The sequence below is a fragment of the Catharus ustulatus genome, chromosome 8 (genome assembly GCF_009819885.2).
Source record: "Catharus ustulatus isolate bCatUst1 chromosome 8, bCatUst1.pri.v2, whole genome shotgun sequence".
Classification (NCBI taxonomy): domain Eukaryota; kingdom Metazoa; phylum Chordata; class Aves; order Passeriformes; family Turdidae; genus Catharus; species Catharus ustulatus.
The window spans coordinates 24,889,564-24,902,805 of record NC_046228.1 but is presented as its reverse complement, the minus strand read 5'-3'; the positions used below and the strand labels follow the sequence as shown (position 1 = coordinate 24,902,805).

The 13,242-nt window shown below is 40.9% G+C and overlaps 1 protein-coding gene across 2 annotated transcripts in view; it reads right to left on the bottom strand.

The window, feature by feature from the left end:
- Window positions 1-4,696: 4,696 nt before the first annotated feature.
- The window catches only part of RET (ret proto-oncogene), a 73,542-nt gene continuing 64,996 nt past the window's right edge, over window positions 4,697-13,242 (bottom strand). The window contains exons 17-20 of one of the 2 annotated variants that reach the window (XM_033066415.1): window positions 10,703-10,840; window positions 8,754-8,853; window positions 7,672-7,819; window positions 4,697-5,764 (exon numbers count right to left, since the gene is read on the bottom strand). In XM_033066415.1, the coding sequence (XP_032922306.1) occupies window positions 5,607-5,764; window positions 7,672-7,819; window positions 8,754-8,853; window positions 10,703-10,840 (544 nt within the window). In that variant the 3' untranslated portion in view covers window positions 4,697-5,606. Of the gene's footprint in view, window positions 5,765-6,822; window positions 7,820-8,753; window positions 8,854-10,702; window positions 10,841-13,242 lie in introns of those variants that run through there. The other variant, XM_033066417.1, reaches the window with a different exon arrangement.

Genomic DNA, 13,242 nt, shown 5'->3' with positions numbered 1-13,242 from the left:
ACCTTCCGTACAGCAATGTTGTCACAGGGCTGTCAGATTAGAAACTGGGTGTTTCACTTCTCTCAGTTGCATGCTACTGCTGAAGATACTGGATAAGGTTGCATTCATCATTTAAGGAAGAAAAAAACCCAAACAAAACCAAAAATCTTGATGCCTTGGTTGCTCATGGCAAGTGAGGAATTCCCACAGACATAAAATATGGGAAAACAACTAGACAAAGCATAAAGTTACCACAAGTGTAATTTTTCTCTCCTTTTTCATATATCTCTTACCAGAAAAACCAGTCTGTATAAAGGGTTTAATTTTCAGTGCCCTTTGTTTTCCAAGCATGCACTCTGACAGTCGTGTCCTGCCAGTGAAGATCACCGTGGTGGCACAGTGGAGCCTCTCCTGCATACAGAGCTCTGTGTGTGCTGTGCATAAGCACTACTCAGCATGGCAAATGTCTGTGCAAAGGAAAAGCTGTGCTTACTGCTTGTCCAAAACCAGGACAGGATCAAGTATGCAATCCAACAGGGAAGCTCTTTCGACTCCAATACACCACTTTATATTCCACTTTTTGCAAAATGAAAATCTGTGTTCAGGTTTTGGCAGTCTGACTCGAGACCATGTTTCTGAAATCACAGACTTTAATGGAAACATAAAGTTGATACACAAAACAACATCTGAAAACAGATCTGAAACATCTAAATTGGACTGTTAGTGACAGGAGCAAGCTTTGGTAGAATTGGATTATTTAGAATAACCATCACGACGCTAACAACGAGTCACTCGGGATTTACATCCCAACATTTGTAGCAAATGAAAGGTTACCCTTAACCATGGTAGATTACAAATAAAGACAAAAGTAGTGCTGATCATTTACTCTTCCACATAGAACATGACTCACAGGCTGACTGTTCTCTCAAATATCAAGTCACTTTTGTAAGGACAACTTTTTTGTATTTCACCTTAAGAAATTCCAGCGACATTTTCCTCATGTAGTTTCAACAGCAGAGTTTTAGACCAATTTTGCAGTGCAACTGTTTTTTATTTGCTACTTTCAAGGTAACAGGTTTATTTGGAATTATGTTATGGCAGTGTCCTGTACATGGCAGTATATTTGGATCTGAGAGGAGGTCTCCAACCCACTTAACAAGACTGCAAACAAAATCTCTGTTCTTGAATATCTGCAAAAGGTGTGCTGAGGCAGAGGACATCCTGTGGCAGAGCTGCAGGAGGGGGTGAGAAGGCTACATAACTTCAGGCTGTGAAGGAGTTGAAGTTGGTTTCAAGGGCAGGCTGCAGTAAACCCACCGACAAAGAGGCAAAAACTCCCCCAACCATGCACACACAGAAGGGAGGAGGAGTGTCAGTAAGGCAGAAGAATGGACACTTGAAATGACAAGGACCAGGAGGAAGAGACTTGCCTGACGCCTGAGGTGCCCCTGCAGAACCACTTCAGCACTCTGCAAACTGGAGGGAGGACCCATGACATCAGGAGTGAGGCTGGAGCAAGGCAGCCCCATCTGCTCCCTGTGTAACAACCAGCACAACTAGCAAAGGTGACAGGTGAGAGTAGCAGGGAACTCTCCTGTGAGAGGCACAGAGGGACCCACTCATCAGCCTGACTGATGACCAGAGAGCTGTAGCAGGGATGTCAGCCAGAGCCTCATACCAAGCCTCACACAGTCTCCTGACCATTATCTGCTGCTGTTTCACCTGTGCACCAGGGATACAGCCAGGATGTAAGTCTGAGGAGGACCACAGACATTACAGATCCCTGGGAGTGGCAGCAAGGGACTCAAGTGTTGGCAGCTTTTTCATCAGTCCTCCCTGTCAAAGCGAAAGGTGAATCTGGCAAATCAGCAAATGGTTAGGGGTCTAGTGCCACAGCCAGGGCTCTGGCTGCTCCTGGGGACTCACACTGAAAACCTGGGTGGATGGAGTCTGATGGGGACCCAACTGCCAGGGAACAGGCAGAGCATCTCTGGTCACAGGCTTGCTAAGCTGGTTAAGAAGGCATTAAATTGAAGTTGCTGGGAGAGGGAATCCTCAATCCATTCCACTTCTACTCGTTTGATGCCAGCACCAGCAAGAGATGCCCAAAGCCTGGAGAGGGACTGCAAATCAGCAGGAGAAATGCTGAAATGCTGTACAAAGGAATTCCTGCCATTGCTGGCAGTAAGTCTGCTCCATCAGGGGCCCAATTTAAACACCTTTATGCAAATGTACATAGCATGAGAGCAGAAGGAGATATGCACACCTGCAGGGCTGTGATCTTACTGGCATCAGTATGTGGTAGGATGGCTTCTATGACTGGAGTGTTGGAGTGGAAGCATACAGGCCCTTTGGGAAGGGCAGGCAGGGAACAGGAGAAAGGGGTGTTGCCCTCTATGTCCAGGACCACATGGAGTGTTTGGAGCTGTACTGGGGCTTGATGAGGAGTTTATGGGTTAGGAGTTTATGGGCAAGGACAAGTGGCATTATAGTGGAGGTCTAAGGCCACCCAACCAGGAGATTGAGACCCAAGCAGATGAGACCCTCTACAGACAGACAGGAGCTGCCTCATGTTCACAAGCCCTGTTCTCATGGGGGATTTCAACTACCCCAATACCCATTGGAGGGACAATACAGCATGGCATGAGCAGTCCAGGAGATTCCTGGAATACATGGATAACTTGCTTCTCCGAGTGACAGAGGGGTAAACAAGGAGAGTTGCTATGCTGGACATTGTTCTTTCCAACAAGGAGAGGCTGGTGGGGAACATGAATCTCAAGGGCAGCCTTGGCTGCAGTGACCATGAAAAGGTGGAGTTTGAGATCCTCAGGCCAGCAAGGAGGTGCACAACAGGCTCACTAACCTGGACATCAGGAGGGCACACCTTGGCCTCTTCAGGGATCTTCTGGGTAGAGTACCATGGGATAAAGCCCATGAAAGGAAGAGTGACCCAAGAAAGCTGGTTAGCATTCAAGGATAACCTCTTGCAAGGTCAGGAGCGCTGCAACGAAGTCAGGCAAAAATGTCAGGAGACCTGCATGGATGAACAAGGAGCTCCTGTACAAACTCAAACACAAAAAGGAAGCCTATGCTTCTCCCACAGAAAAAGTGTGAAAGCAAAGACAGATAGTCTGAGAGGAATACAGAGAAATGGTCCAAGCGGCCAGGGATTATATTAGGAAGGCTAATCTGACAGAAGTCTATCTGGCCAGGGACATCAAGGACAACAACAACAAAAAAAAGCTTCTACAGGTACATTGGTGAAGATGTGAACCCTCCCCAGAAAAAATGGGAGACCTGGGACATGGAGAAGGCTGAGGTACTCAATGACATTTTTGCCAGCAAGTTCTTCAGCCACTGAGGCACAAGTTTGCACAGGCCCCTTTGCTGAAGTGGCAAAGGCAGGGACTGCGAGAATAAAGAACCACCCACCATAGGGGAAGATCAGGTTCTGAACCAGCTAAGGAACCTGAGGGTCCACAAGTCCATGGAACCCGATGAGAAAATATGGAAAACAGGGTGATTGGTGACAGCCCACATGGCATCACTAAGGGCAAACCCTACAAATACCCTTCTATGACAGGACTACAGTGCTGGTGGACAAGAGAAGAGTGATTGATGCCATCTACCTGCACTTGTGCAGAGCATTCAACACTGTCTTACTTGACATCCTTGTCTTGAAACTGGAGCAGCATGGATTCGATGGATGGAAATGTGGATAATGAATTGGCTAGATGGTCACACTCAGAGTCGCTGTCAATAGTTCGATGTCCAGGTGGAGACAGTGATGAGTGCTGCTCCTCAGGGGTCGGCATTGGGACTGCACTGTTTGACACTTTTGTTGGAACATTGACAGCAGGATCGAGGGCACCCTCAGCAAGTTTTTCAATGGCAGCAAGCTGTGTGGTGCAGCTGACACACTGGAGAGAAGGGATGCCATCCACAGGGACCTTGAAAGACTTGAGAGGTGGGCCCACACAAACCTCATGAAGTTCAACAAGGCAGGACAAGGTCCTACACCTGGGTCAGGGCAAACCCAAGCACTAAGGCTGGGTGGAGAAAGGATGGAGAGCAGCCCTGGGGAAAAGACCTTGGGGGAGTGTTGATTGATGAGATGCTCCGTATGAACAGGCAATGTGTTTCTACAGCCCAGCAAGCCAAAGCTATATCAAAAGCAGCCTGGGCAGCAGGTCAAGGAAGGGTTTCTCCCCATCTACTCTACTCTTGTGAGACCCAACCCGGAGTGCTGCATCAGCTGTGCCGTCCCCAGCACAAGGAATTCATGGACCTGTGGGAGCCAGTCCAGATGAGGGTCACGAAGACCATCAGAGGCCTGAGCACCTCTCCTATAAAGACAGGCTAAGACAATTTGGGATGTTCAGCCTGGAGAAGAGAAGGCTCTGGGGAGACCTTAGAGCAGCCTTCCAGTACCTAAAGGGAGCCTACAGAAATGTTGGGCAGGGAGTTTTTTACAGGGGCATGTAATGTTAGGATAAGGGGAATGGCTTTAAACTGAAAGGTGGCAGATTGACATTAGATTTTAAGAAGAAATTCTTTACTGTGAAGGTGGTGAGGTACTGGAACATGTTGCCCAGAGAAGTTGTGGATACCACATCCCTGGGTGTGTTCAAGTCCAGGCTGGATGAGAATTTGAGCAACCTGGTTTAGTGGAAGGTGTCCCTCCCCACAACAAAGGAGCAGACAGGGGGCAGGGAGTTGGAACTAGATGACCTCCAAGTTCCCTTACAACACAAACCATTCTATGATGTATTGATCTATTCTATTCTATTCTGTGAATTCAGTCTAAAAATCCTGTATAACCTATTTTTAACTTTTAAATTAAAGAAAAACTATGATTGTACAAGACTGTATGTTTTAACATTACTAATATGTCAGTGATGGAAAGTAAACATGTCAGACGAACACTCTTGATTGCCATCAGTCTATACAGCTTATCTTGTATCAAATTTATCTCCATTGTGCTAAAGGTAAGAGAAGTTTAGACTAATAAAACAAATGCTCATTAAGACAAGACAATACATTTTACAAGACTTCAAATGTTGAATCTCAAGTCCTCTATTGAGTTACTAAATGTTTGCTTCCAAACCAAGATATTGGCTTTGTTAGTGCCAACATCAGCCTAACACTTGTCATTTGATAGCAAGCTCAGTAATCTGGGAGCCTGTTTCCCTCCTCCCTTCTCTATATTGTTTGTGCTTCCTGCTTAGATCAAGTGGTTGTATGCTAACAGCCACTATAAAAGTAGCAGTTCAAGTACATTTTACCATCCCAGAATGCTGTAACACAGGATGGTTCATCTAAAAAAACACTGAGGATGAAGTGCAAGGCCATTTGCACTAAGAAGTTGCCAAATGGAACCATATGCAAACTGGCAACTTAGAAAGAAGTACCAGAACTACAACTCTTATCCAGCTTGATATGTTTTCTGAAAGGGGAGAGTACCAATTATAGTCTTCAGCATAAATAACATACTTTAAAAACTACCAATAAAGGGATTCGCCAATTTAAAAGTTAGTTGTTAATTGAACAAAGAACGAGCCAATAGACTTCTCACTCTTTGCCTCCTTGTTTTCCTCAGGAGTCCATTACCTTTCACAAAGAAAATTTTAGCTATCAAACTTGTCCATAAATTTTGCCGCTGAGTGTGAAACCATCCAGTTAGCATATACACTATCATTTGCATATCTTGAAAACACAGAGTTAGTGCCATCGAATCTTGTGAGTGGAACGGGGCTCTCCTCAGGCCAGTTCGGGTATGACATGCCTAAAAATGAAAACAGATAATTTTTTCTGCACTGAAGAACCATAACTTCATGTGCAGACAGTAAGGCCCTTGGCAAAACTCCCTTCAATACTTTAAGCCAGTCCACTGGATTTTGTCCCAAATCAATTCATATAAATCATGTTTTGAAATCCCTGAAGCAGAAATTGAGACACAGGCAAAAAACCCTGGATAAATTAAAGTGCTTACTTAATAAAAAATTGTGTGCATGCGTGCACATGTGCATAGTAAAATGCTAAGAATTGTTCTTCTCATAAGCCTCCAACTTTTCAAGCTTTTATATTTTAGCAATCATGTAGCAATATATTGCTTTGCAAGAGAAAGTTCTTGCTGTACAGGAAATGCTCCAAGAATTAATAAACCTATTTGGGACAGGATCCAAAGTCCATTTCAGTGACAGAGTATTTCCATTTACTTAAATGGGTGCTTTTCCTTTGGCTTCAGTGAGGTTCTGGGGACACTTCCACACTCCCACAGGGATCCCCTACTTAATTCCAGGAAATCCCAGGAGCGCAACTGAGTAAAGTCCAACAAAGTGCTGAGCACTCCTGTCTTGATTCAGCATTTAAAGTTGTATTTCAGGCCTGTAATTATTCACACTGAGTGCAGTAACTGTTTCTGTGTTTAGGCACAAGTGATCACCAAAATGGATGCAGAGTGCTTAGCACCATGTTGATTCAGCTGTGCAAGCACAGAACCATAGCAGGGTCAAGATTTTCAAAAATAGAAATCTGATTCTGTTGCTTATTAAGCATTCAGCATCTGCCATCAACCTTGTGGCAACTTTTTTCTGCTACTTCATTCTTTTAACAATCTAACCACTAAGTGCCCCAAAATCAACATGAGTTGAGAAAACCTAATGAAGAAAATAATATCTAAGATATAGATCAAAAATAGACCCAAAGCCATGTATTAATGGCAACTTTTAAACTAAAAGATCCAACTTTTCAAAAGTCATACTGCTTGAAGAATGAAAAAAGTATCTGTGATGTTAGTAAGTATCTAAAACCATGTAGAATATTTAATCAGAAGACAAAATATAGGAGTTTTGGCAAGAACCATTTTTACTGTCCATCTCACCATCACAATATGAAAGCATATGTTCTTTTTAAAAACATTTGCTACATCATTCAGTCAAGGTTTAGTACTAACATGTTCATAACAAATCAAAGGACGTGAAAACAGCTGATATTTTCAAAATGCCCATTGTTAATTAAGTTTTCAAAGGATTTTACATGTCAGTTTAGTCTGTATATAATATTTATATACAGGATTTCTACCTTCTGTATATAATAATCTGTTTTCATCCTATGATACATTAAATACATTTCAGCTTATAGATCCAAAATGTACTAGTAGCAGCTGAAATTTAGACATCCTTCTTAATAAATGAAAAATGTTGCAGATGAGTCCTATCACTAAATTATGGCAAAAAACAGTACTAAAAAAAAAGTCTATTGCTCAAATTAGAGGTGCACAATCTAACATATTTTAAATGTTGTAGCCTCCCCCAACAGGATCGTTGAATTAGATACTCATTAGCATTTTATATTTCCCCTGAGAATACTTCCCTGATCTTTTTTTGCTTTTATTGTATGATATCTAGTCATTTTACTTATTTTCACATCCTTTTAAAATGTTTATTTTAGACACAGCTGCAAAATGACTAAAGGATGATCCTGATGCAAACTTTGACATTTACCAAAAAGAAAAAAACAAACAAACAAACAAACAAAAAAAACCCAAAAGAAGCTTCCAAGCAAATTTTGATTGCCTTCATTCAGACAAGAAACACTGTAATGGGGTTACAGAGTCTGAGAACAGTGCAGAAGAAAAATCAACTTTTTTTGTGTGTTGCTAGAATCTAGTAAATGCATGTGAAATTCTACCATAGAGTTTGTTTTCAATCCATGTGGAAGGGAGGGTTCGAGGGAGGGGAGCATTATTACAGTCCACGAGAGGTGTCTCCTCTTCTGAGAGCCCATCATCGTACAGTAAGGAGTCAGAGGGTGTGGAAGCTGCAAGGTCTAAGTAGTCCTGAGAAATGAACACACAAAAAGCTCTGTTAATGCACGTGGCAGTGTTGCTGTCTGCGTAAAAAGGATAAACGTGCACCTGCTTTCTTTACAGCAAGGAATTCCCGACCCACTGTATTTATCTTTCTCTAGACCCTCTGGCACCTCAGGAGGCTCTGCTTTCCAGCAGCCACAGCAGCTCTGGAGACATCTGATTTGCCTGAACTGCTGATATCCCTGCTAGAGACTATGAATGCTTCCTCTATTTAATTCTGCACATCAGCAAAACATCCAACAAATTAAAAGCTGTCCTAACTGCTTTGTTTGACCTTCAGCTTCTGGTATGCCTGAAATATATATACATATATATGGAGATACATATGCATGCTTAAAGGACAAGGTGCTCAGATCTCAAAACCATTTTACAAAAGCTATTACATAACAATGCATAAAATAAATATGCAAATATTGCCAAAGTAAAGCTGCTCTTCTAAAACTACATATTTAGGTCACTGGAGAATTAATTGTTTTTTATTTATGTTTCTGAATTGCTTTGATGAGAAAAAAAAAAAAAGAATGTGAGGCATTTTCAACTATTTAAAATGCATGAAATACTACCTTCTTCTAGTTCTGGCTTTCTAACATTATTTATTCAGGAGTGAAATTTAGGAGTAACTTTTCACAACAGTTTTTAACTTATGACTGTTATTCAAAGAAAACAGACAGGTTAAGGATAATCCATCCACATTTTGGGTTGAAGTCACCCAAGCTATTAGAAGAGGTAGTACTGCTTTCAAAAAACTGCATGCATGTGGAAAACTAGATATGTAAATGCTTTAATATTTGATGAAAAATAAGTTATTATGCTTTAAAATAAAATTTTAAAATAATTATTTCTGTATATTCAAACTCAGAAGACCACAAAAACTTTCAAAATCCATGTTTTCCACACTTACCCTACTCTTCACCATCATTTTCTCTAGTTCCTTGCTGATCTCAGTAAATGTTGGTCTTTTATCAGGTTCTTGCTTCCAACAGCGCAACATAAGGTTGTACCTGGGACCCATCACAGGGTGAAAGAAAACCCCAAACTGTTAGAAATGGGTCATGCTTCTGTTCTAATCATTTATAGTACTGAACTTCACTGTGGCACAAAGACCATCCACAAGTACATCAATCTCTGTTGTGAGTTCTGTTAAATGTCCCTTGGAATTAACAACTGACACTCACAACAATGGGCTTTTATTTTCAAGCGTCTCCATTAGTTTAAATGATGATGCACTTGGCTGTCCTTGAAGAACTGGAGTCTTAGGTTTCACTTTCTCGAATACAAATATATTCACTTTGTATATGACACTGAAGAAATTTGCTGAACTCTGCTGTTACACCAAAAAGCAGAATTTTGTTTTTCGTTTGTTCAAATTCTTAAGTTTCTGTAAACTTTTCTTCAAAGCAAAGCCTAGTCTAAGACTATTTGCAGAAACTGATGTTCTTTTGATTACTTCTATAATTGTTCTTTTGATTAAACCTATGTTTATTCTCTCTTTAACTGCCTTCTATAGCATAGAGTGTAAAAAGGAAAGGGAACAGAATTAAAGTTTTATAGTTGAGTGACTATCAGACAGACATTGGCAAGTTCTGAACGTGTAACTCTCCAACTTGTGCCATTCATGTTGTTTTTCTAGCTTGGCTGTTCTCAGGACTGAGAGATCTGACCGCATAAGTGCTCTAATGGTGGAAATAGTGGGCTGTGAGAACCATAGGGAGCTACTGAAAACCACTGCACTTTATGCCTTCATCCATGATCCTCTCGTACTTGACTGGGTACAGGAGAGAATGCATTTGAGAAAAATGGCTCTTAAAGTGGGCCTTCACAAGCTGTCAGAAAAATTTCTGAGTAAAACAGAAAATCTGAAGAAAGTCAGAAAACTGATTTAGCTTCAATAAAAAATCCCAGAAATTCAGGTGTGGTCAGCTTGCCTACACTAGTAATTATCAATGACATAACATGCTTGCAGAATGAGTATTCCTCATTGAGATGAAACAAATAAAAATTAGTATTATACATTTCTTAGACAATATTTGCCAACCATTCTTGCAAACTTCTATATTGCCCTAAATTTGGAAATACTTAGTATTTTACTCTATATGTTAAAAAAATTTATTATTTATACTATTATTTTTTTAAACGTTTTTTTCTCAGTCCAGATGTGGTCAAAGCATCCTTACAACTGAAAATCAGTCAAAACAGTGGCCACAATGATTAAAAGCTTGGGAACTTTCAAAAAACCGCAACCACCATCAAATTTGCAGGCTGAACATAAAATCATGCCTCATCTCCAAAAGCCTTGGAAGATCACAGACAGAAGACATTTCGCACTGAATGTGTTTAATAAATAAGCCAACAAATAATGAACTTCTCCAAAGCCATGGGCTTATCAAGTCACAGAAAATTTTTATCTTCAAGGGTATAGATTTCTGGGCCAAGGTATCCTTTTTCCTCTGGAACGCTCTGACAACTCATAGACAATGACTGTGCATGGAATATCTGCTTCATTTGCAGAAAATACTAAGATATTTTCTTGACTATTTCAGCTACTACTGTGTTTTATGAACATTTCCTCCTTCCCCCACCCCCAGAAGTTTTGAATGTACAAATTCTTTAATTGTTTGGCAAGCATGTTATTCAATACTCTACAAGTGGTTTGGATATAGCTGTAGGCATTCTGTGGGCAATTTTTTCCCCTCACTTAAGTGTTTACTAATTGCATGACATTCTTTAATGCACAACATATTTTGACTATATCTCTAAGAAATATAGTATTTATGAGGTATTTATTTAAACCTTTTTTTCAAGTATATTTATTAATGTTTTCTGAATATAATCAGACCAAGAGTTACTTACATTTCCTCACTGCAGTTTTCTGGTCTCTCCATTCTATAGCCTGTTTTTAGGAGGTTAAAGAGTCTTTCAGGAGCAATACCTGGGTAAGGATTGCCTCCTAAAGTAACAATCTCCCATAGCAGAACTCCAAATGACCATCTGAAAAAGACAAAATGAGCTTTGATATAGAGTGGTAGGGTTCAGGAGCTTAGTGTCAGCATTTACACAACAAATCTCCTCCTAGCATTTTCAGAACCCAACAAAACTCAAGACACCTCAAGCCAGAGGGGCTGTACAGATGCAAGTAGGGCCATCCTTGTTCCCAAATTACTGTTCATTGAAAATGTTAGCTACTAAGACAGTAGAGAAAACAGATACCCCTCTCTTTTATCTGTTTACAAAAACTAATTATACCCTGGGAATGTCCATCTTCTCTAGACAGCAGAAAGAGGAAGTCCTTCCTCTGGTGGCCCAGCCCAAAGACTTGTTCCTCTGCTGCACAGTGCCCCTGCAGCAGTCTAACCTCCCTAATTAGCCCTTGAGTTCAGAAATAACTCCAAATTAAATTTACAGAGTTGCCACAGGACTGATTCGCTGTCTCAACTATGAGACAGCACAATGTATTTATTTCAATCACAAGTAACACCTCTGATTTCAGCTAGTCTGTTGGGACATTTCAGTGATTTGCTTCTTGGAGTTGATGAAAGAAGAGGAAAGAATTTCGTCAGGAAACACCAAATGCCTAAAATGAACTTTGACATAGAACAGAAAAAACAATTTTCTGAAATGAACAGAAGAAATACTGAAATTTTAAACCTACTTTACTGCTGAGCTCAAACAAAAAGACCTTGCACAATGGTGAGAAATATTTAGATAAATTAGTCCATTTCTCAAGAGAAAGCCAGGAGAAAAGAGGCAAAAATGTTTTTCTTTTCTTAGTGAATTTTTTTTTGAGACACAAAGAAGCTACAAATCAGTCTGAATCTGCTCTACTGGCAACTGACAAAATCTGGATGTTCGAAAGGAAGGACACCAGCCAACACTGGGGCTGCTCAATGGGATGCATCTGGAAGCAAAATTGCATACAATTTATGAAAAATGCTAGCTTTGGGCAATTTCTCTGTAAACTCCATTTTAAAGAAAATTTTAGGAAGTATTAGACACCTACTGCCAAAGCAAACAGCCGTGTTTAATTCCCTATGAAAATTCCATCTCAAAGTGTTAGCCAAACACCTCACCTCCTGTCTGACTCCCTTCCACCTGCCCTTCACACATTTATAAAGTACAACAGTAACCTCAAAGGCACAGCATTAAAACTTCCCAAATTGTCAGAGAAGTCAATGTGACTCTCACATGGTCCCAAGTGGTATGCTGCCATTCTTCTCCCTAATGCCATTCACTGAATTAAATTTTAATCACTCAGCACATTCTTGAAAGCTTATGAATATTTATAGCATTTTCATATACTTTATTAATATTTCTTCTCATACCCCTTTTGAAGCCAATTATGCTCCACCATCAGGTTGCAATTCTGTCCATGATTAATTCAAATAAACTTTGGAGCATGGCAGGTTTTATTTTTAAAATTCACTTCATCTTAAGAGGAATTTTACAGAATATGGAGGGAGGGATCAGCTGAACAATTTATTAATTGAAGCTGTTTACTAAGTGAACATATTAGAATAGAATGCTGTAAAATGCTGCAGTACTTTCAGACTGTTACCATATTAAGTACTGCAGGAGGAGAAATGAGAGATTAACAACTTCCCACTGTGTTATGTTTATTGCTGAATAAAAACATGATCACAAAAAGCCAGGAAAGAAAAGTATGTGAAAAGGAAGACAGTAGGTTAGCTTTCCACTGATGTCATCAACCCCTGAAGCAAAAATGGGGTTTTTCTAAATGCTGGCAAGTGGTACTGTTATTAAGCTCTGCTAACCACTAACTATACAGAACAGCTTGAGAAGGAAGAGGGTGGAAAACAGAAACACAGAGTAGCAGAAAAAAGAGCATATTGGAATGGTTGTTGAGTAATATGCTCACCTAAAATATAACTGCCTCACCACAAACAGCAAAGAATACCCATAAAATAGTATTTTCAGTAAGTGTGATGATCTAAAAATGTCTATCAATACTGCAAAAGGAGCACTCCCCTGATCAGTCTGCAGCTGCTGAAATGCCATCGTGGAACCTGGCGCTGCAGAGGATTTGCTCTGCATTCTGTGTGTGAGTCTCAGTTCTGCTCTGCAGGACTGTGGCTAAATTAGGAGCTGCTATACAGCACTCCTGGATTATTTCAGGTACAATGGCACAGCAAAGGTGAGCCAGCAGTGACACAAAGGCACAGTGTGAGCACAGCAGACACCTGGACCCCTTCTGGCACTGCACGGGAGCAGATGTGCACAGCACAGTGCTGTGCTCCCCAAGAACAGGCATCTCAGGAAAGCTGGGCAATCAGCACAGCTCTGCATGGAGATCCTGAGCCAGCCCTGGGAAGCAGGGAAGTGACACAGCACCAGCACATTGTGCTGCCCAGGGCTCTGAGCTGGCTTGCTTGATG